This window comes from Doryrhamphus excisus, chromosome 2 (assembly GCF_030265055.1).
Source record: "Doryrhamphus excisus isolate RoL2022-K1 chromosome 2, RoL_Dexc_1.0, whole genome shotgun sequence".
NCBI lineage: Eukaryota > Metazoa > Chordata > Actinopteri > Syngnathiformes > Syngnathidae > Doryrhamphus > Doryrhamphus excisus.
The window spans coordinates 19,026,566-19,049,737 of NC_080467.1; the positions used below are offsets into that span (position 1 = coordinate 19,026,566).

Sequence of the window (23,172 nt, forward strand, 5' to 3'; positions counted from 1 at the left end):
CCTAAGCTAGACTGCTTGCCAACAACGTACAAGATGTGTCAGAAAACGTGAATGTAGAATTAGGTCACATCTACTGTATCGCGTATTGAAGTGGATTCATTTGTTTGCTGTTCAAATCACATGGGGAAACAATCATTTCAGTTGGGGTGCATGCTTGGGTAACCTCATATTATTCTACTGTTAATGGTATAGATGCAAGTTTGCAGTATATGGCAGGATTTGATGTTATGTAAGAAAGGGGGGGTGTCACGAGATTTTTTAATGATTTTTACACATATTTATCATATTCTAATAATTCTTAGTAATATAAACATAGTAGGGCGGCACGGTGGTCTAGGGGTTAGCGCGCAGACCTCACAGCTAGGAGACCAGGGTTCAATCCCCCCTATGCATGTTCTCCCCGTGCATGCGTGGGTTTTCTCCGGGTACTCCGGTTTCCTCCCACATTCCAAAAACATGCTAGGTTAATTGGCGACTCCAAATTGTCCATAGGTATGAATGTGGGTGTGAATGGTTGTTTGTCTACATGTGCCCTGTGATTGGCTGGCCACCAGTCCAGGGTGTACCCCGCCTTACGCCCGAAGACAGCTGGGATAGGCTCCAGCACCCCCCGCGACCCTTGTGAGGAAAAGCGGTAGAAAATGAATGAATGAATGAATAAACATAGTAAGTATAATGAATTAAATGATAAAAATAATGGTTATTATTATGATTTCATTATCATCACTTATCGATGCATGTTATTTTCACCTTTCTTCCAGATAGAGGAGCGGCGAGCCTTGGCAAGAGACTCCAACGACACAAGCTGCGTGTTTCTGGTCAACCGTCCGTACGCTCTCATCTGCTCTACGGTGGCCTTCTACGTGCCGTTGGCCCTCATGGTCCTGGCCTACCAACGTATCTACGTCACCGCCATGAGCCACGTGCGGCAAATTGAGACGCTGCAACGCGCCGGCTCCGCCCCAGTGACCGGGACGGCCCCCGCCATCACTGTGAGGTCATCGACATGCTCGGACCCGGCGGATCACTACCATCTCAGGACAGCGGGGAGCACCTCTTTCCCTGAGCCGGCTCCCATAACGAACAGTCGCATGCGCATTGAGACAAAAGCGGCAAAGACCCTGGCGGTCATAATGGGGTGTTTCTGCCTGTGCTGGGCGCCCTTCTTCATCACCAACGTGGTGGACCCCTTCATTCACTACTCAGTTCCCTGGCAGCTATGGACGACATGGCTCTGGCTCGGGTACATCAACTCAGGCCTGAACCCCTTCCTGTATGCCTTCTTGAACCGGGCATTTCGGAGGGCATTTCTAATGATCCTTTGCTGTGGGGACGAGCGCTTTGTACGGCAGGCCAGCTACTCCTATGGACCCGCCCACAGAGTGTGCTCACCAACATCTGTCAACGGGACCTCTATGGCACTAAGGTAGGAACACCCGTTTATGTCTTATCAATACTGTGCAGCCATTTTTGCTTCAGGGACAAGTCAGTTTCCCGAGTCAGTTTTCTGGCAAGAGAAACTGTCCTGAAAAGGCCATGAAAAAATGCCAAGGAATGTTATGATAAAAGGAGTGGGTGTGCGTGTAGGACAGGGATTGTGTCTATAGACTTAGTGTCTCAAGATAAAAGACCCAACACCAGACACAAACCTTTGTTGTCTTCTAGACTTTGCTCTTATTGCTCATTGTTTACAATCTCCTTACGGCCCAAAGACAATCACATGTTCGGCAAGATGACGTCACACTGGATGCATGAGTGGGTAACTGGTGGCAATACTGTAGATTTAGATTCAAGGTCATGATTCAATCCAGTCATTTTTATGGACACGCACTTTTTAGTGCGCATAAAAAACGCCTCACTGAGTGATCCAGCCACCGGCCCCTCCATCTGGTCCATCGACAGCATCTCTCACATACGCTCGACTCACTGCAGTTCTATGATGTCTTGGTGGCTTGTCTTTATTGGCCCGAGGCACACTGGAGAGATAAAATAACCCCCACCCCCCAAAAAATAGCAGAAATGGAAAAGGGAGCAAAAATACATAAATGTAACAATAAAAAACTCAAATATCGGTAATAACTAATAACAACGCATAACTATTTTAGCCTTAGTAAAGGCAAGGAAATAAGACAAACTAACAAACGGATGTTTTTTCTCTAATGGTAAAAAAATTACTTAGAAGGTCATAAATGGGTTTTCTGACTGGGTGGAAATTTGGGTCTTGAGCCAATAAACAAGGGATGACTGTTTTCAACATTTTTGAATCAACTTTTAATTCAAAAACTGTATTTATTTCATAATTGCCTGCCAGCAATTTGCCATTTTTTTAACGATTCTTTTAAACAAATAATTCAAGCTGCTTACACAAACACTACGCACTTTGATGTTTTGTGTGTTGTACACTTAAGGAACCGAGGTACACGCTGATCCATAACAAAGGCACAGTCCAAAGCTAAAAATACCAAGTCAGTGACTCGCTAAACAAAATGTCTTCTGTTTACATCACGATTGTATTGAAATAAACATTGTACCATTTTAGTCAGTGCACAGCTAAGTTTGTAAAGGACGCAGCAGTAACATGACGTCTGTCGCTAACTCTGGGGCCAGTATAACGTCATAATAATCATGAGAATAATGGATTATATTTTATAGCGCTTTTTCAAGGCATCCAAGGCACTTTACAATGAAGTCAACCCATAATTCATTCATTCCTCAGTCACACACTGGTGGTGGTAAACTATATCTGTAGTCACATCTGTCCTGGGGTAGTCTGACGGAAACATGGCTGCCAATTTACACCAACGGCCTGTCTGACTGAAACCAAACATTAATACACATTCATACACCAGTGGGGGCAGAACTGGAGGCACGGTGCGTAAAATGCCTTGCCCAGTGACACAACGACAGCAACTGGATGGAGGAAGCAAAGCTCAAACCGCTAACCTTGTTCTGAACTATGATTTCAGCTACTTATTGTCTCTTTACACCAATCGGACAACAACCGGAGTGAGTGGGAGTGTTGGTTGTCGACGTGTGCCCCGAGCTTGGCTGGCGACCAGTCCTCTTACCCAAAGTCAGCTGGTATAGGATCATTCTAATGAATGAACATTTAGGCTAGCCTGCATGAGCACCGGCAACGCAAAAGTGTGGGCCTTACGGGGGAAAAAGCACTACAGTGCGTTGCCACCCCCTTAAGGAATATCAATAGATGACAGCCTGTTGCATTCATATGAGAAGGCCCTTGAAGTCGTGACCCAGTAGTTGAAAATCACTGGCCCAGATGACGCCATTCATCATAATAATGACCATGAGCACTGCTTCTTGTTGCAGCATGGTTTACATGGACGTTAATGGCGATGACTCCATTGACAGCTGTGTTTGCGTTCCCTCCTTCAAGTGGACAGGCGACGACCCGCTCATGTCTGGGTTGTTTAACTTTTCGCACAAGCGCTCGTCCGACGCGACGAAACCAAGACAAAGCCGTGCATGTTCGCACATTCCTCAAGAATGGATACACGCACAGCAGATGTATGAGCTTGGCTATTTGAATGAAGCATTGCAACAAATATGGAGATGCAGCATCTAGGAATGATGGCTTGTGTGTTTTGTGTTGCATCGTACCTTCCTGATGTGTGTCCCTTCACACATCCACTCATATTTATTATGATTAACACGTTCTGTAGTGTTTATCTCTTCTCCAGTGTCCCCACAGGTGCTAGAAATGTTTGAAGATGCTTCAATTTAGTGTTGCACTCTGTAGGGGATTTTTTTTTCATAAATGCTTGAATTGTGGGTAAATTGCCTCATTGGGTTGAATTTTAATAATTTTTTTTAATGAGACAATCATCTTTACAACAAACAGGCTTACTTTACATATTTTCAGCATAAAAAGCGTCAGCCATCCTTAAACAGTGCTTCAGAAATGACAACATTCACATTCAGTAGCTATCTTGTGAGATGGCTAATGAATTGATCAGGTTGATTGATTTTTAGGGATGTCATCGGTTACTATATTGACAAAAATTAAATACAGTAATCCCAGCACCACCCATTTTTCCAGCTTCAGTCCATCACATATTTTAAATTATATTAATTAATAAACTGTACTGGTTTGAATGCCGTCTATTATTAGTAGCATGTTCAACTACAGGAACCATAATAGTGACCCCTTTTCCCAAAACATTCCTCCAGGCTCATGGTTCCAAATTCCATAGGGAAACTTTGATCCTTGGAATCTGTATGAATGCAGAGCTTATATTTCGGATCCTACAGGCCTCAGGGCAGGACACACTACATTAGTTTGTTATTAGACATCACATACTGGAGGTCTTGTGTTGTGCCCACGATGACAATGTCGTGTAGCTCATCTAAAGCAGGTTAAAGTTCAGTTTTTCTAGCCTGTTTTTGGGCATGAAAAGGACAAAAATTTGGATCGTTTAACATGAAAAGTGTCCGAAAAGTGGGAATAGCATAATATGTCCCCTTTAAGGCTAAATCAAAGGCAAAAAAAGTAGTCAGCGGTGCGGCTGCATCTTATCTAGGTCACTGGTATGTGTGAGTGACGGGTAGAAAAGCTCTGATTGACTGGAGATCAAGTCAGTTGATACTGTATTAGTATTTTTTTCATTTGCTCAATGGTGCTTAGGATATAATGTTAAAATGAAGCACACTTGTTCAATTGGTGCAATGCGAGGTTAATGATGAATACATCAAATGGGGAAAAGGTAAGGCGCCGTCTGCTCGTCGGCCTTTACGTTCTTTCAATGTAGCACATTTGCTTCATAAATAGTAGTAACCCAGTTAAATCTACCCTCAGGCACTGTGTAATATCTCGGTGATTTTTATCAGCTTTTTGCCATGAGAACCTAAACGAGAAGCACAAGCAATAAAGAGGAATGGAAAAGACACATATACTGTATATTAAAAAAAGGTAGATCCAAGTAGCATACCGTTTAAGCATGTAAGCCAAAAGGCTATTATGCAACCCGGTTCCCGTTCCCGTGTGTGTCACATTTCTGCTCGGAAGTACGTATAACAACTACAACTCAGCATGTCAAAGTCTTCCTGTGACAGTAAATCTGGTTCAGTAGTCTCCATCCTGAATTTACCTTATTTCCTCCAAATGACATCATCATCCACCGGCATGGATCATGTCTGCGGCAGTTTTTAGTGGTCATTCGAACTATAACTACATTTATAGGTCACAAAACTGGTATGGAAAACTGCATATGAAATGGACTAAACATGAATATCACAGTCTCAGCAGCAAGGTAGTATCTGTGTTTTTTACAGGTCTTATTATTTCATGTATGACATGTCACCTTTATTATAGACCTGCCGGCACAGGATAACTTTTCAGTGAAGATTTGCGGCTAAATTGAGTTTGCACACTTGTTTGATCGTTATAGTACCAGATCACGGTGAACTTGAGACAGCGTGATGGAGAAGCAATTGACTTGCTCCAAAGGAACTATGTTATGTGGAGCGCAGACACACAGGCCGCTGTAGTGTAAACGCTGCAGCCAGTGATTTATTATGAGACACGTTGGATTTATTGTTGTTTGATTTTAAACCAAAATCCTCCATCTGATCCACTGTAAATACTGTAAGTACTTTCTCTCTTTCACTGGGGCTTGCTTAGATTTCATCCTCCTTTTTTCCCGACTTTGTGTTCAATTATTTTGAAAATCTTGCTGTTATAATTAGTTCGAGACCAAACATTTTGATAATTTTTAGGCTGGATTCTTTTGTTTGTGTGCACATTGAATTAAAAAAAACATGACTTATCATGACGGCCTACCAGCGCACCGACTTTTTCCACTGAGGTCCGCATACAGAAAAATTGAAGGATATTAACATTTTTGAGACTTGTGGCGTAATCGTGTTAGTTACTCACATTGTGGACAGAGAAGACAGATGAGGGAAGCCATCTACGTTAACTCATTCGATCCCAACCAGCCATCTCGGCAATGGCCATTTTTGATGATTTTGACAGATTTATATTGTGATATTATACACAATAGAATATTGTGTTCTCTGGCTATATAAACCAGATACGTACCAAAAGAAAGATTAGACTCCCATTTTCATCTGAAAAAAACTGTTTGGTTCTTCCTTTTTCTGTTCTTTAGTAATCAGCAGTAGAACATGTGGTCATTTTTATGGCCTAAAATTCCCCAAACATAATCTCTTCTATTGTGCAGTTGCATCATCGGCTTATTTTTGCCTCTCACGCAAAAAAACATAAAAGATGTATACATAAGTCTTTGGTAGCAAACAGTGATGGGAATAACGGTGTTTAAAGTAACATTACTAACGCCTTTACTTTTTTCAGTAACGGGTAATCTAACTAATGACTTTTACTGTCAGCATAATGCTGCTACCATTTTAAAGCTAAATTTACAGTTCATATTTTCACAGAAAACCGATTTAACTTTTTTTCCAATACACGCCGTCACTGCACGTTACTGAAGCCGCCTAAAAATATATCACCGACTTCATAACTAAGTGTTGCAGAGTGACAAGGGAGGGGGTGAGATAACCACATAAGCAATTAAGGTTTGGCTAAGGTTTAGTAAGATTGCGTTTTCAGCCAATCCGAGAACTTGGGTGGGCGGGTGTTTAGAGCACGTCCGAACAGCGTTTGCCAAATGGAAGTACAGATACTACTTTAACCTCGTTGATGTCAAAGGTAAAATGTACATTATGTCTGCGAAAAAAAACTTTGTCCACGTCTTGTGTGAGCAACTCAAACCCACAATAAATGCAAACCTCTGTAATGGTTCCCGTCTTTGCTGTGGGGGGGCGCAATGATTACTTATACTGGTAACTAGTTACTTTTGTAGCGAAGTAACTCTCTTAGTAACTCAGTTACTTTTTTTTGAGAAGTAACTATAACTAATTACTTTTTTAAAGTAATGTGTCCAACACTGGTAGCAAATGAGTTAAGGTTAAGAAGCCATATAGACAAACAACCATTCACACTCACATTCATACCTATGGACAATTTGGAGTGGCCAATTAACCTAGCATGTTTTTGGAATGTGGGAGGAAACCGGAGTACCAGGAGAAAACCCACGCATGCACGGTTAGAACATGCAAACTCCACACAGAGATGACCGAAGGTGGAATTGAACCCTGCGCTCTAACCACTCGTACGCCGTGCAGCCTGCTATTAAATATTTCTAGAAGCAAAACATTTTCTTGTGAATAAAATGGAGCTGAGCGGTCTCAATATGCTCAGAGTTAACCCCGATGTCTCTCCGGGGTCTGATGATGAATTGGATCCAAGCTGCAGCCCCCGTGAATGCAGCCCCCAGGACTTTTGCCTCAGCTGACCGATGACCTGAGAGATAGGCGGCTGAAAACAACACGGCGCGCTAAAATAAATCCTAACTTCATTTCAGCCTGTTGAAGCACACTCGCTGTTGCATCAGATCTCTTGCCAGGCTTCTGACTGCGGGGCCTCAGAGGGTTTGTGCTATCGCCGTTTCCCATCACTCCGTGAGCGGCTGGAATTACCAGCGCTGGTAACGCTGCTCATCTTTTGCCGCTAATCTCATTAAGAACACAAGCAGGATGAGCAGAAAAATGTGTGGCAGCTTTACATACACTTTTGTGTTTGTATACTTGGATCTTGTTAGGTTTTTGTTTTTTTGCAGTACGCCAGTTGGTTTTCATTATTATTTATCAAAAGTGGAGTACTGGCCAATACTGGTGTATTAGTAAGAATGTCGACATTAAGCATCTCTAGTTTAGACGAGCATTAGTGTAGCTGGTCTAGCATTGCTGGTACAGTTAGTCAAGAGTTGATGATTTGGTTGATTTGAGTTGGTGATGCAAAGCCCCGATGGATTCAGAATCAGAATCAGAATCAGAAAAGGTTTATTGCCATGTATGATCAAACACATACTAGGAATTTTATTTTGGTGTAGTAGGTGCATACACATCTATTAAAAAAGAATGAGAATACAAAATATGAAAATACAAAATATACAGAATAACAGTATAAATATATGTACACAGTCTGTTTTTGTTTGTTATTCCGGAAGTGCAATCTGATATTTTTTCCTAAGAGTCCAAACTGAGCGTTAATGTAACGTATACAATGAAAGTGTCAAAGTGGCAGGATGAGGGAGAGGTGGGGTGTGAAGAGTGTGTGGCGTGTACACAGATAATTGCACTTGCGTCGTACTTGTGGGGTCCCAAAATGGTGGCACAATCATTCATGCTGCTTGAGGACAAGCTGGGCATAACGTCAATGACAAATCTCCATGAATATCACATTTAACGGGATTGGGCTTCACTGGCGTTTCTATGCGGTATTTAGTGGTGATCTTGTTGTAGCTGCAGGTAAATTGTAGACGTTCTATCTAATAAAGTAATAGTCCCAGGTCTGAGGCAGCCTGCTCATTGTGCAGCACATGTATTCAATTTGGGGATGAGGTCTGGATAGTTTGATCTGTGGTGTTTTTTTCGGTTGTTTTGTATGAGCACAGAGCAATGACAATGCTTCAATCGGCTATCCCTGTATGCCAATCATTAACTTGGCTTCCAGTTGTTGTTGTTTGATAAGCGATAAAGTCTCCTTATGGTGTGTTTTAGTGCCTTTTAAAATGCACGGCCAATTGTGTGCATATAAAAGGAACAAACGGAAAGCGTATTGAAATGAACTTGCTTGGACCGGTTTGCGAGAAAAAGTACTTCTCGGTTTTTGTACACTGTGTCTTGTTTCTCAACCAGCAACACAGACAACCAAAACGTGGAGAAACGGTTCTTCCACTGCGAGCTTTGTTAGCACGAACAATCCTCCATTCACTGTGATGCAGTCTCTTGGAGCGGTGTTCTTATAAACTCAGCCTTTGCGATGACTTTAACAGCAGAAACACTCAGGTTCTGCTAGCATATTTTGCTGCTCCACATTTATACCTCCGAGTCATGAGAAACCTGTAGCTCATGCTTCATATTCATATTCTTATGTGCAATAAGATTCATTCATCCAAGTGCAATACTACATTATGTTTATCAAAATTCCACATTTGGTCACTGTAATTCTACATCTTGTTACTGTATAGGTTATTATTATTATTATTATTATATGCAATTCTACATTTTGTTTTTGATGTACATATATTTACACTTATTTTGAACAGCACCTGTCACTTTTATATTTATATTGTTATTCCTTGTTTTATTTTTATCCTTTTCCTTAATCTTATTTTTACCTTCTACAAAATGCACCGTGGAGTTGCACTCAAATTTCGTTGTATGCAATACAATGACAATAAAGGCGATTCTGATTCTGATATAGTCAAGCTTCGAAAGATAACGTTCTGGTCCGTTTTCCATTCACAAAGTCCGCCATGATGAGTCAAAAAGAACGGGCTTGTTGTTGATGGTAGTAGCGTGTGTTACTATATGTTTTGTTTTTGTATGTGACGGTGTATGAGTGGTTAGTGCGCAGACCTCACAGCTAGGAGACCCGAGTTAAATTTCTCTGCCATCTCTGTGTGGAGTTTGCGTGGGTTTTCTCCGGGTACACATTCCAAAAACATGCTAGGTTAATTGTCGACTCCAAATTGTCCATCGATGTGAGTGTGAATGGTTGTTTGTCTTATTGTGCCCTGTGATTGGCTCGCGACCAGTCCAGGGTGTACCCCGCCTCTCGCCCGAAGACAGCTGTGATTGGCTCCCTGGGACCCTCCTGAGGATAAGCGATAGAAAATGAATGAATGAATGTTATCAAGAATGTGTTACAGCATGCATATAAAACATTGTTGGTTCAATTCCCATTCCCTGCCACAAGGCAAGAGAAAAGGCTATTGATGGTGGATGATGGGCACAATTCCTTATAAATAAATAAGACCTACAGGCAAGCTTCCTGTTGAATTTGATTTGCCTGTTCCTGGGATTTGAGTTGAAGCGATACGCTGATCTAAACATGCAGAAATCTAAGTGCAATGGACTACAGTTGATGCAATTAGACTCCAGCAGAGGCCAAACAGGGTCACCTCTCATCCCAATGTGATTAGCAGGTGTCACACGTCCTTTATTAACCCGCCTCCGTAGCAACACACATCGTGACCCACATGTCTCAGGTCAGCTTTCACGTGGAAGAATAGATCCAGCTGTTGTTGCACTTGTCAAGGCTACTGATGCTGGTATTTATCATTTTCCTACTCTTGAAAATGACGGCAAATGATAGCATTTACGTGGCAAAATATGAAAAGTTCTTTGTCCGTCATCTTTTTCGAGTGTCGTATTTGGATGCAGGTCTCAGCAATTATTTTCAAGTGTGCCACTACATGTAATACTGTAGTATTCTCTCTGGGAAATAGTCCACTTTCATTGTATTGTATCACAGTTTCCTACTGCTGCTGTATATTAGTAAAAATGTCAGAGATTAAATGAGTTAAAACAATTTGAATATATTTTTAAATACTGTATTTGCAGCATGATCAGGTATGGTCTTGTGAGGTTTGAACCTAACACACTAGAAAGATTTCCCTTTTATTGCACAATACATTGAAATACATGAAAATAACCAATCATTTCTCAGATTTCAATGAAAAACACAAAGCGCCTGTGAATTGCTTGTGCAGTTGTCACATTTGAAAAGGGCTGACAGATTCCTCATTGAGATTTGTGCTTGAAAAGAAGTAAGCCTGACACATAGGGGACATTGTGTCCCAGAAACCCAGAATGAGACCCAAGTGTTGATGGACTTTTCAACAGTATCATTTGGTGAGAATCAGCACGTGGTTATTGTTTTAAGGTGACCTGAGGAGGTTTACTGTGCAGCACCCGCGTCTTAACAATGTTGACAGCCAGTCATCCGTAATGTTCAAACATGTTGATTTTTACGGTTATACACATATTTTCATTGCACGCTCTTTCTCTTGCTCCCTCAAAGTTGCACTGTCGTGACAAAAACAAAGCTTGCAACCTTTGAAAGAAGTACTAAATGTTTAGATATGGACCTAGACAAAACCTGCTTATATAACTCTTTTCCCCTTTTTGCAGTTTTTGCTATCATGCTATCAGTATTTTGACCTCGCCTTGAATTCCAGTATAGCATAGAAATCTACATATTCACTGCTAATAAAATATTTTGGAGATGGATTTGTGAATATGCATTTGAACATTGGACATTTTCACAATCAGTGGTTGTCGCTTCTTCTGCTTAATACCCATGGTCCAGTTCTAATCTTGGTGACCTACTTTTTGTCAAACAGTGCCCTAGAACAGTGGTTCTCAACTGGTTGGGCTGCGGGACCCACCATCGCCCCTTAGTGACAAGTGCTGACCCATATTGCGGGAATTTGTCAACTCAAAACACTGCGCTGAGACGCTGTCTCTTCTCCAGCGGTTATCTGCAGCTGTGTGTTGGACGGACGACACATGTCGCTGGGTCATTGGGTCATAACATTATTTTTGTTCAGGAAAAATCCCCAGGAAACGACCACTTTTGTGGGTCTTGACCCACCAGCTGAGAACCACCGCCCTAAAACATATGTTTGCTAAAATGCAATATTTTAACACACAAAAACTAGTCGATGCTATGGGACATTAGACACGTTTACATGAGGAGTTTTTCTCTTTCCGAATGACCTTTCCAAAAACAATGGTATACATGGAAAGGAATATTCCAATCTCTTGTCTACATGCGCCGCTATAATCAAACAGAATAGTCAATGGGGCATGCCCAGTAAAATGTAAACATCAACATCACGTGATACCGACTTCCCCGAGTTGGAATAACTCTGTATTAGTTTTCAGTTTTTTGTTTGTCCAGTCTTGAAATTTAGTTTGGATCAAAAACAAACTTTGCTCAGCAGTCCAGTGCCGATTGCTCGCCTCCATTTTTAAAACTGAAGAAAGTCTGGAGCTGCGTGTTACGTCATATCTGAGCATGCACTGAAAGAACGCACCCAGGATAAATTTAAACAGGAAAAGATCAAATTAAATCTTGCTAATATTTTATAATTAAACTCGGGACATGTTTTATATATATATAGATTTTTTTTTCTTTTTTAATAAAACTGGACTTGTGAATGGCGTATAGAAGTGTTTAGAGTCTGTTTCACAGATGGTGGTAATGCACACGAAAGCTGCTTGCCAACCGCCAATAAACAACAGAAGAAGAAAAACACACCGAAGAAGAACAACTTTGAGCGGGTACAAGATACCTCAATCGGATTGGGGAAAGGAATATTCCACCTTAGTGAATCAGATTATATACTCATTCGGATTGGCACTTTTCATTCGGAATGAGGTGTATACAAAGGTTACATTCTTTCAGTTTGATCAAATCAACCGAATGCAATTGGAATATTTGGGTCCATGTATACGCGGCTATTGCCACATTTCCATATTATCATGTTAAACTTCAAACTTATTGAGACATAACGTTTGATACTGTATATAAATCCATCTATCCATTTTTTTTGCACCACTGTGGTGGTGTCCACCAGGCACATATAAACAACCAACCATTCACACTCGCTTTCACACCGATGGACAATTTGTGCTTGATGTGTAAAGTATTGGAAAACAGCTCTAGGCCAATAGTTTTATTATACGTGTTGTAAGTTACACAGATAGTACTCTAAGAATCTGTTTGCAGATGCTTATTATTTATGGGGAGAACCTTTACTCCTACCTGGCCTGTCCAAGATATAATATTTCATGGCCTGGAATCTTTTTCTAACTGCTGTTGGAGATGCTCGGTGCAAGACTTCAGTTCAGTGAACAGGAAAAGGATTAACTCCACAAGTAGAAATATCAAGACCGCAGAACAGGGAATTGAACTTGTTGTGGTCAGTGTTGCCAGGTCCGGCTATTATAAGTGACTTTGAGCTTTTTTTTCTAAAGTCGCTTGCAAATTTCCTGAGGTTGAGGTTTTTGGAGCTTTTGATGATGTAGTTGTTTATTTGGGCTGGCTTTTCCGTCTGTGTTGAATCGCCTCAATTACCCCCCAGCTCCCCTCAATGGAGCCCAACACGAGTGTTAGCAGTTTGGGAGTTTATCCTTTTCCACACCCCCGTTTCCTGGTCATCGCGCCCGCCCATTTGTCTCTGCACATCCCCAAACACACTCAGGCACATGGCGCCGGTGCTGTTCCTCTCAAAGACCCGTTCAAAAGACCAATAGTTAGTATGCTTATTGTGTACTTTTTAGAAGTCAACCGGTGGTAACTCGTTTTGTATCAAGGAATTACAGGCAGCGGTTTTAAGGTAAGATTTGGATCAGGATAACTCGAACTTTCACATAACAATTATTTTTCAAATACTGAATGTAAATATTATAATTTCATTCGGCTGGTGTTTTCATTGTCCCAAAACTAAAAAAAAATTAACAAATTGAGTAAAAAAAAAAAAAGTCCCTTACCCTGCCTGTCATCAATTATTTTTATTTTTTTATATTTAATGTTATATATTTCTTGTCATATACATAATGCAATAATAAATGTATATATTTTTTTCAGCACGTAGTTGGTTGCCTTTTGGGCTTGTTTTCAGAGAGCTGGTTGCCAGATCTGGCAACGCTGGTTTGTGGTGTAGGAAAGCTGTACACTCATCTCCGTCCTGGCTGCTCAGCACAATAAAAAATGGAATTAAAATGTGGTCCACAATAATAATAAAAGAAATCATGTATACCAGCGACATGCAGTGTGGTTCATGGCTGATGAGGTGAGTCCTTTGGGGGGGGGTTCCAGGAATTTCTGAAAGGAAACAGTAGAGTAACAGCCTGGAATTGCGCTTCTTTGATAGATAGGATTGAACCTGCAACCTCCCTGATGGCGTTCCTGTGAGAAAACCCACCTTATCTTGCATCGCCATCAGTTCGGCAGCTTTCTCACTTCGGCAGCTCCTCTGGCAAAGAGATAAGAGTGAAATTTGATTATTTAATGTTCTTGAAGGATATTAGAACCAAATGAAAGGAACACAAATGTCTCCTGTATCTTGTGTCTTATCTATCTCTCTTGGGGTTGCATGCTTTCAGTCGAGTGCCTTCAGCAGTTGAAGTGTATCCAAAATAAATGATGTCCTAATGTTCTTCCACTGTGAAGACAAGTTTCTGTTTCCCCGGCTCTGTGGATCTAAGTACAAAAAGCTGGAAATAGCAGGTGTTTTGGTTCATGCACAAATAAAGAGAAGTGGAAAAAGAACCGGTCTTCCACAAAACTACGAGCCGCTACAAGACCTTTAAATGACCTGAAACAAGAGAAGCTGTTTTGACAACATGGGCAAAAGTAGCCAACACACACAAATGGCTAAATGAGAAGGAAAAATCCTAAGGGTATCTTTTAGCTGGAGATGGCACAGGAAAGTGCAAAAAAAATGGAAATAATTTTTTATAGGGCTGTAAAATTATGAAAAATTTAAATCAAATTAATCAGTTTTCAAATTAATGAATCATGATTAATCCCCACTGGCCACAATGCTTGATATATGCCCCTTTTTACTGCATTTTATGATCAGAAAGATGAATGACGGGACACGATGAAATATATTTGTATTTATTAACAGCTCCAAATGAACCGAAAATTTAAATCCAGCTAAAAGATACCACACACGTCTGAAAATTAGATATTGCTGATATTGTCCTACTTTCGATTTCCGATACCGATATCAACCTGCTATATCGCCCGTGGTGGAATGAACACGTGTTTTTTTTAATACCAGTTTTCATGATCAGGAAAAAATCTGATACAATATCAACCAATATTGCATTTTTATGCTGATATCGGGCCAATAATTAATAATCTCGCCTCTTTTAATAGTAGCGCGACATTTGAATCACACTTTAACCATGTTATTATGAGCCATGAAGGGTTGCGTTCAAAGACACCACATAACGAAAGTGGAATTCACATGTTTTGAGTGTCTGTGTATTTTCTGGGACAATAAGGTACACAAGTAGCTTTGCTTTTTGATTTCTTTACTGTGACACGGTCACTTAAACCCGCATTACATTTATATACAGCATTTAATGGAGCACATCTTTGATATTTCTGCTACTCAAAACATCTGCCTAGGCTTTAAAGGCACAAGATTTAAGCATGACATCTTAGTGTGTAGCCAAGAATCATACCATATATGTACAGGATACTCACAACAGTGACCTGGATTTCAACTCGGGGGGGAATTAATTTATACTGATAAGAAGTCTTGACAACTGTTTTTTTTTTTTGCTTCCTCTAAGTGGTGTCATAGATGGATTAATTATTACATGCTTTTAGCTAGCCATGAGACGTTCATAAAAATGAGACCTTCTTTTTGAAATGTCTGTGTTGCTAGGCAGAATTAGTGGGGCAGAAACCTTTGTTGCCTGTCGGCCAATGGAACGTACAGTCTGCCCACTCACTATCATTATAGGGATTCTGGATTGTTTGATAATAAAATGGTGCAGTCGTCCATTGTAATATCAAAACGAGGGATGTCCCATAATTGGTGCCGATAATTCTTGGCCTGATATCAGCATAATGTGATTGTGACTTTAAATTCTCGACCAAAACGCTAGGGTGCAGTGTTTTTTTGAGAATGAACAACCCCAACTTTTGACTAGCTATTTAGCTTCCTGTGTAGTCGTAATGAACAATTGCGAATGAAGCGACATTCCGATCGTTGATATTAAATATAAATAAATAAAACTTGTAAATATCTATTTAAAGCAATTTGTTTGTATATTTTATTAATAATAAGGGTCGGTAAGAGTTTGTTGTTACCTTTGGACTTTTCGGCGATTCACATTTAACTCCAAACTAGGCACACAAACCTAATATCCATGCTAATATTTCAGTCCCTGCTTTAATCCGTCCATGTTTTTTCTCAAATTATGTGATGCCTGTCCAGCATTTTAGCACCGCTGCAGTACAGTCACAGCTATGGTTATTTATGAGCTGTGTTCTTGTCAAATTAGCTCATAAATGAATAAGAAATAGGCCACCTACTGTCATGCGATCAGTAGAACCTGGTTTTGACTCATCAAGAGGTTGGATCAAACAGAAATAAGTTGTTTTATATATATACTGTAGCTTTTAAATCACACTGTACAAGTATTCTTCATGACACTTGTTGGAACTTATGGTCTGACCTGCAGACCATACGTTCCTTATTTATGTCTAATAATGATGACAAGTTCCCTCAACTTCAGACGCTAAATCCTCCAAAGATTGTTTACTACTGCTGGAGGTCTCCACTTCAGGAGAGGAGGACAGAGACTGAGCTTTTTGTTTGGACAGTAAACACTCTCCTTGGACAGAAAACACAGGAGCCCAAGTTGAAGAACTCTGGATGGCCCCGCCCACACAATGTGGGACAGGGCATGCTGTCACAAAAAATGAATTGGCTTCACATGTGGACTGAAAGAAAGGTGTAAGAAATCAGTGGTGTTCTACTAATACAGCGATATGTAATATAGTCACCATAAATGGTTGTTTGTCTCGAGGTGTATGTGCCCTGTGATTGACGGCCAACTATAGAAAATGGATGAATGAACAACAATAATTACTTTTAGGCTATGACTTTTATGTTGGTTCAGCATCATGACTGAGCTGCAAGCTTTTTGAAACATATTTTATACAATAAGCACATATAATGCGATAGATTGGTCTACCTTTGCAGAGCGTTTTGCAGCCTACTATGAGAAGACTATTGACATTGGACTATAAGACATTATTAACAAATAACATATTTGTCCAAATGATTTTATGTCTCTTGCAGATTGTCCTTCCTGCCGAATCGGAGCTACTGTGACAACGGAAGAACGATATTGGCCAACGAGCAGGAATCCCAGGACTTTCTAGAACCACTATGAGGAAAGACTAGCTATGATGCCAAGTGTCCTCAACTGGCCTGCCTGCTTTAATTAAGCGTGGTGATTAGTTTTTTTTGAATATACATATATTTAACAAAAACATCGTCACTGGTGATCATTCTAAGACAGGGGTCCTCCAAGTGATTGTTTATGCAGTACTGCCTTCGCACCGCAGGGGGCAACAGCGAGGCGTACACGACGCGTCAAAATGAGGCAGCAGTAGAAGAAAGCGGGCGGGCTTTAAACAAATATGGCGCTAGCAACTCTTTAAAAAAGAAATAGAAGAGTAGGTTTTCTGTTATAAAAAAGAAATAGAAGAGTAGGTTTTCTGTTACTGGAAATCTCACTTTTAACAGCGACTGGGCTACAGAACATGCAGTGAGGAAGCCGATGTTTTTACTTTGTATAGAAGTATACCCCGTTTTGAATGCGCTTTCAGAGGAAACATGGCAACTTTGACGCTGTCCATCCGTAATTATTTGAAATAATTGAAGACACTGGACTTTAGTGGCTTGTTGCAGTACAGGTAATATCAATCAGTCAATAATATAAATACACACATGTATACATGTCTCGGTTTAAATATTGTATTTATTTTTTAACGATACCATCTGGCCCTCACAGTGTCTGCTGAGAAAAACATTGGCCCTTGGACAAATGTAATCGATGACCCCTGTTCTAAGATCTCCTCAAGTGTGGATCAAAGGATTCAAAGAAAGTACAGGTGCTTTATTGTTTTTCTATCTTCTTTGAAAATAACCCCAAGTCCAATTTTAACTCAAGTTCCGCCATTGACTCTCTTTAAATGGCCACACAGATGCAACAAGTCTTTTTTTAGATTGACTTTTAAAGCACACGATATTCCAAATGCCCTTATAAAAATTGTTGCACTTTATGTATTAGTTTCAAGATGTGTGCTTGTTTATGGGTAAGGTATTTATAGGAAGATGATAAGATCATGTTTGTCCTTTTTGTGCTTTCAAATCAATGTGCCCCAGGCGGGACAAAAGCCAAGCAAAGACAGGAAGTGTCCCACATGCTAAATAGACCGTTTCACACACACAACAATTTAAATAGTTTGGATTCCGGAATCTTGGAATGCACACTTATGGAAGCCCATTTTCTGCCACTGAAAGAAAAAGAATTCAAACAGCAAGGCATAATTATTATGAGGGGGGAAAAGTTGAAATTATGAGAATTCAAAAGTCATAATGATGAGATGAAAGGTTTAAGTGATGAAAATTAAAGTCATAATTATGAGATAAAAACTTGGAATTTAGATTTCTAAATGTCATGATGATGAGATTAAGTCTAAGTTATGAGCTAAAAAGTTAACATTTTGACTTTTTATCTCTTAAATTTGCCTTTTCTATCATTATGACACCCTTGGAATATGTTTTTTTTCTTTGAGAAGCTGAAACTTGTTTCCGCAGACACTTGATATCTTGGATCTTCCACACTGGAGGCCAGAATTCAATTTGATGTAATTGGATTGCAAAGTGAATAACACACATCCATTTCTATGGAAATGCAATTAAAATGGGGGGGGGGGGGTCGTTTTCGGGATATTTATCCATCTACATGAGTAGATACATTAAAATCCCCGATCTTCCCAGCATTATTTGTCTTCACAGATGCAGTAAGGAACAGTTAGTGACAAAATGTGTAATAAATGGACTCTACGTTCCTGCAAATCATTAGTGCTTATTTATATTTGAAGTGTCTTGCAAGGTGGCAGATTCCCTCGAACACACTGGCCACAACATTAGGTACACCTGCCTATTCTGAGAGCCAAAGAGTTGTTTGTATTTAACATTATGAAATGACTACAACATATTTAACGTAAGTGGATGTGTGTATTAATGTGGTAGTTGTTTGCACTGCAAGCTATTCAGTTCCCTTCTGGTGGTTGTTGTAAAGACGGATTTGATCCACTTTTTATACTCATGCAGGTGTACCTAATGCACTTGTACAGTGGAAGTCAGCCAAAGTTTAACGTTGTTCTTATTCAATGCATTTTGCCCGTGGGGAAATCATGTAAAGCGAATGAAAAAGTGAAGATGTGATGTTTGTTTGTTTTTTAACTCGTAGAGATGTTAACCATTGTATAAGAAAACAAATTAAAACACCAATACAGTAAAGCTTCACCATTTGAACATGTCCTTTCCCATGTCCGTTTTTTCCATTACAGGTTCTATATGTCTGTTTCATATTGATTTGGTCAGTGCAGGGCCTAATCGGTTACTCGATTAATCAAAACGAAAAGCTTCTGATTAATTGACGAAGGAGCTAATCGAATTTTATCATCGTACTTTGACATCGCTGGTACCCTTGTTTGTTGACACCACAGGGCTCGACAATAATGATGTACCGATGGCCTGGGGCAAGTTAAAACAAAATTCGGGCAGGTAAATCCAATCAGTGATATTCCCGTCGGGCAAGTACACTTTGGCATGCCATACTGCCAAGAGTTTTTTAAAAGCGGTTCTTGTTGGGTGTTGGTAAAACACGGACTGCGTAATTCCGGACCGTGGTCCGTAGTCCACAGTCCGTGTTTTACCCACACCCATTCTTGTTCGCGATCAACCAATCAGCGATCGTTTGACTACGAAAGCATCTATCATGGCATCCCTGCCCACATGGTCTAATTCTTCAACAACGTCTGAAGGAAAACAGCAAAAAGTGATGAACCAGTGCCTCCTAAACAAGTATTTTATTAGCGGCAGCAAATCAAATGATGGCACAGGTGAGTGAATCACATTGCTGTGACAATTTGAAGTGGTCACAATGAAACACCACCGATTAGATCCAATCCCAAGTGCTGATTTTGCACAAGCTACAAAATCTAGCGGTTCTGGATTAAAAACACTTTACTAGTACACAAATGTCTATTCAATAATGTTTCATTGTGGTGCACAACTTATAAAAGGCAAAGTGCCTAGAAGTCTCTTGACAATCCAGATTTCCATGCAACGTCATGATTTATGTAGGAAAACAACCACAAGAAATGATCATCATTTCATCTTTATTTGAGATTCTCATGTGATGCCACAAAAATTACATATCATCATTATGGCAGTCTTTTCATTTTACACGGGGCAAGTATTTCTCACCTTAAGGATTCCCCATGGGCAAGTCATCTTTGTTTTTAATGTCGAGCCCTGCACCACCAAACACAGAGAAATCCAAACACACTTGTGGAGTTCGTGATTTACATGGATATACTTAAGTAATTTATCATGTTTTGTTTTTTTTTATATAGTATAATTCTTATACTTTTTTTGGTAAAATGTTGGGAAAATATGTATATTTTACATATTTTTTACATATAGTTGACATTACAGCTTTTTGTTATTAGTACCAATATTTCAGCCTTTTTTTGTTTGATATTGTGTTTTTTCGCTCTTGTTTTACCCATTTTTGCATGGCCGTCCATGTAATAATTGACTGCAAATGGTCCCCAGGCCAGACTTGGGATACCTCTGGTTTAGATGATCCCCAAGGTGAAGTATCCTAAAAGTAATGAGTACTTGAACTCTACGTTTTGAGGCATATTTCTACTGAAAATGTTTTGTTGACATCACCATTGAATTTGAATTTTATTCATCAACCTTCCTGAGTGCATGCATGAATAATGTGTCAAAAAGAGAAGAAGCCAAGCTTTTGTTGTCCATTGTGCTCTTTTTTGCAATGTCTATTGCAGGGTACGAGGATTATTGTTGCAAATTGCCTTTTTACTCCCACAGGCCTGCTCCCTCAGTCACCATACATTCTCTTAGTGTTCTTTTCGAAGCCAGACGAAGCTGTTTTAGCGAGAATCGATCAATTGAGTTCCATTTTCTAAACATTTGAGGAAAGTAGAAGACTCCCCAAGTCTTTGTGTCACTGCTCCTCTCATTAAAAACAGCACTGGCACAAATGAAAGCACATTAAAACAACATGAGCATGTCTTCCGAGGAGGGACTCATTATTCTGTGCGGGCTTGAGACATTTTTAACAAGCCTTTGTCGGCTTGCACACAAAGGCGTCATCAGGCGGCCTATTCAGCGACAGTAAACACTCTCATCAACAAAGCAGTGATTGGCACTGAAGCCGGCCATTAACCAATCACAGGAGGGATGTTTTATTGTGTGAAGCCTCTTCACATCCTCTTACTGCTGCATTGTGTCACAAAAAGATCATTTTCCAGCATCACTTGTGTTTCAAAAAGTGCATTCACATGTTGACACACTTTTTTTTTTTTTTTTTTAATCTTGATTGTGGGACTGGTTTTTGAGGAATGAGTCATCGCCTGTTGCTCATAAGCAGATTTTCCCAAAAAGAGGTGGAAAGCAATTTGCTGTAGAGTTTATAATGTTATTTGAACAAAGTCCAGGGATTTGGGGACTTTTCTGCTTCCATGTGGAGGTCAGGCCTACTATCAAAGCGGTAAAACTGAAGGCCTTGCAGGCAAGCGACTGTAAATAGATCTTAAAATGATTTGTTTGGAATAAAACTAAAATACGAGCAAGCATGAAAGAAGAAGAGTGCATGAAAAGGTCTGTCTAATAAGTCCTACAACGCTTGAACATGATTATATTTGCTTATCTTTGCATTCCAAGCATTGTGGACACCGCAAATGTAAGCACGTGTTCTTTTTTCACCACTAGATGTCACTGTAAGTCACCGAAGAGCCTCCAGAGGTTGACCTTGTCTGCCTGGAAAAATGTCATAATGAGACTGTCATGTCATTTATCCATGTACTATATCTGACTGAGGGGTGCATCCTGGAGATGGGCGATACTGCACACCAGTGCTGTCAAATTCTTACAAATTTGAATCAAATGAATCCGCTTTCAAATTAATTAAACACCGTTAACAACTATTTTACTGTTTGCGTTCAATGACAACAAGTAATGTAAGTTGAGTTCACGTGTTTTGGTGTTGATCAGTGGCGTCATTACTCCATTTTAGGCGGACTGGAGCCACTCTAAAATGCCCCCCCTAAATAATTGTATATTTTTTATGATTTTTAAACATTTTTTAATAGATTTTTTTGTTACAAAAAAAATCTCTGACAAATTTTATATAATAGGGCAAAGGCAGGCTAATAATCAAGCCAATTAAGCAGGCTAATATAGCCTACTACTACTATTAGTAGTAGTAGTAGTAATAATCAGAAGAATAATGATGATAGTAATAATAGGCTAATTAATAATACAATAATAATTATTATATCATTGATCACTGTCCACTGGACAGAATGGTTGCAGAGCTTGAGCAGCGGTTTTGCAGTGTAGATTGTGTGTACTTGTGTAAATTTAATGGTGGCCTAAAACAATTGATTATCTCTGTCCTCCTGTCCTCAGAACCTAGTGAGGCCCCTGGTGTTGATGAATTTCCGAGTGTACTTAAATGCATCAAACTGTACTCCCTCTGTAAGGGCTATGTTTGTGAGTGAATGGCATATCCACTTATTGTCTTTCTTATTTGTTTTTTTCGACCATATGCACCTCCGTTGATGTATTCAGATCAGAATAAAGTTATAAAAGGGCATCAGTGTTATTCTGTGGGGACTCTACATGTCTTCATAACAGAGGTGGAGAGCCAGGATGGTTACCGCAGTTAATGCGCTATTTTTTGACAATCTTAACAGAAATACAACAATATGTCGAAAAATCACCAATATTTGTGTGAAAATAAACAGAAGAGAGGACTGAAAAATATGGATTTAATCATGCTAGCACCAACAATGCCCTGGCATCAGTATTTGGATTGATCCCTCCACCTGTAATGCTTAGCACAGTGTAGAAATGATTGTCACCGTGTTCTTGTTATTTCCTAGTCATGTGTGTTCCACTCTGTCAGCAGAATACCTTTTTAACCTTCCACTGTAGTCATCAAATGATGATTAAAGCGAGCTGCTCCCCTCACACACACACACACACACACGATGACAGCGGTTTTGTCAGGGTTAATAATGAAACATGATTGCACTTTACTCTCCACTGCAGCTGTTAATAAATAGAAGATGGTTTTGTAGTAGTAGAGCAGCTTAACATAGAAGATGAATGTTTTTTTTTTTAGTTAATGTAATGTTAACAAAAGGCATTTCTACCATTCTCTTCTGCTGGTACAGTTTGTTTTGAACCGCTGGTGTGCAAAAAACAAGCAGAGCACTTGGGAGAAATGTAAAGAAATGTGTGTAAGACGCAAGGTGGCACAGAACTGTGGAAATTTGATTTGCAGCACTACTACACAGGGAAACTCCCACAAGAGAACATTAGCTATAACAGAAAAGATGACCGGTCCCTGTCAATGGGGAATACAAACAGGTTTAAATGCTTATTTCAGCACACCCAACTTCGCTAT

The 23,172-nt window shown here is 39.9% G+C and overlaps 1 protein-coding gene across 10 annotated transcripts in view; it reads left to right on the forward strand.

Annotated features, from left to right (window-relative positions):
• The window catches only part of si:dkey-247m21.3 (5-hydroxytryptamine receptor 4), a 34,706-nt gene extending 15,729 nt beyond the window's left edge, over positions 1-18,977 (forward strand). For 8 of the 10 annotated variants that reach the window (XM_058057315.1, XM_058057383.1, XM_058057356.1 and 5 more), the window contains 2 exons: positions 762-1,426; positions 16,728-18,977. In XM_058057315.1, the coding sequence (XP_057913298.1) occupies positions 762-1,426; positions 16,728-16,821 (759 nt within the window). In that variant the 3' untranslated portion in view covers positions 16,822-18,977. The remainder of the gene's footprint in view (positions 1-761; positions 1,427-16,727) is intronic. The other 2 variants (XR_009120253.1, XR_009120250.1) reach the window with 2 other exon arrangements.
• Positions 18,978-23,172: the final 4,195 nt, after the last annotated feature.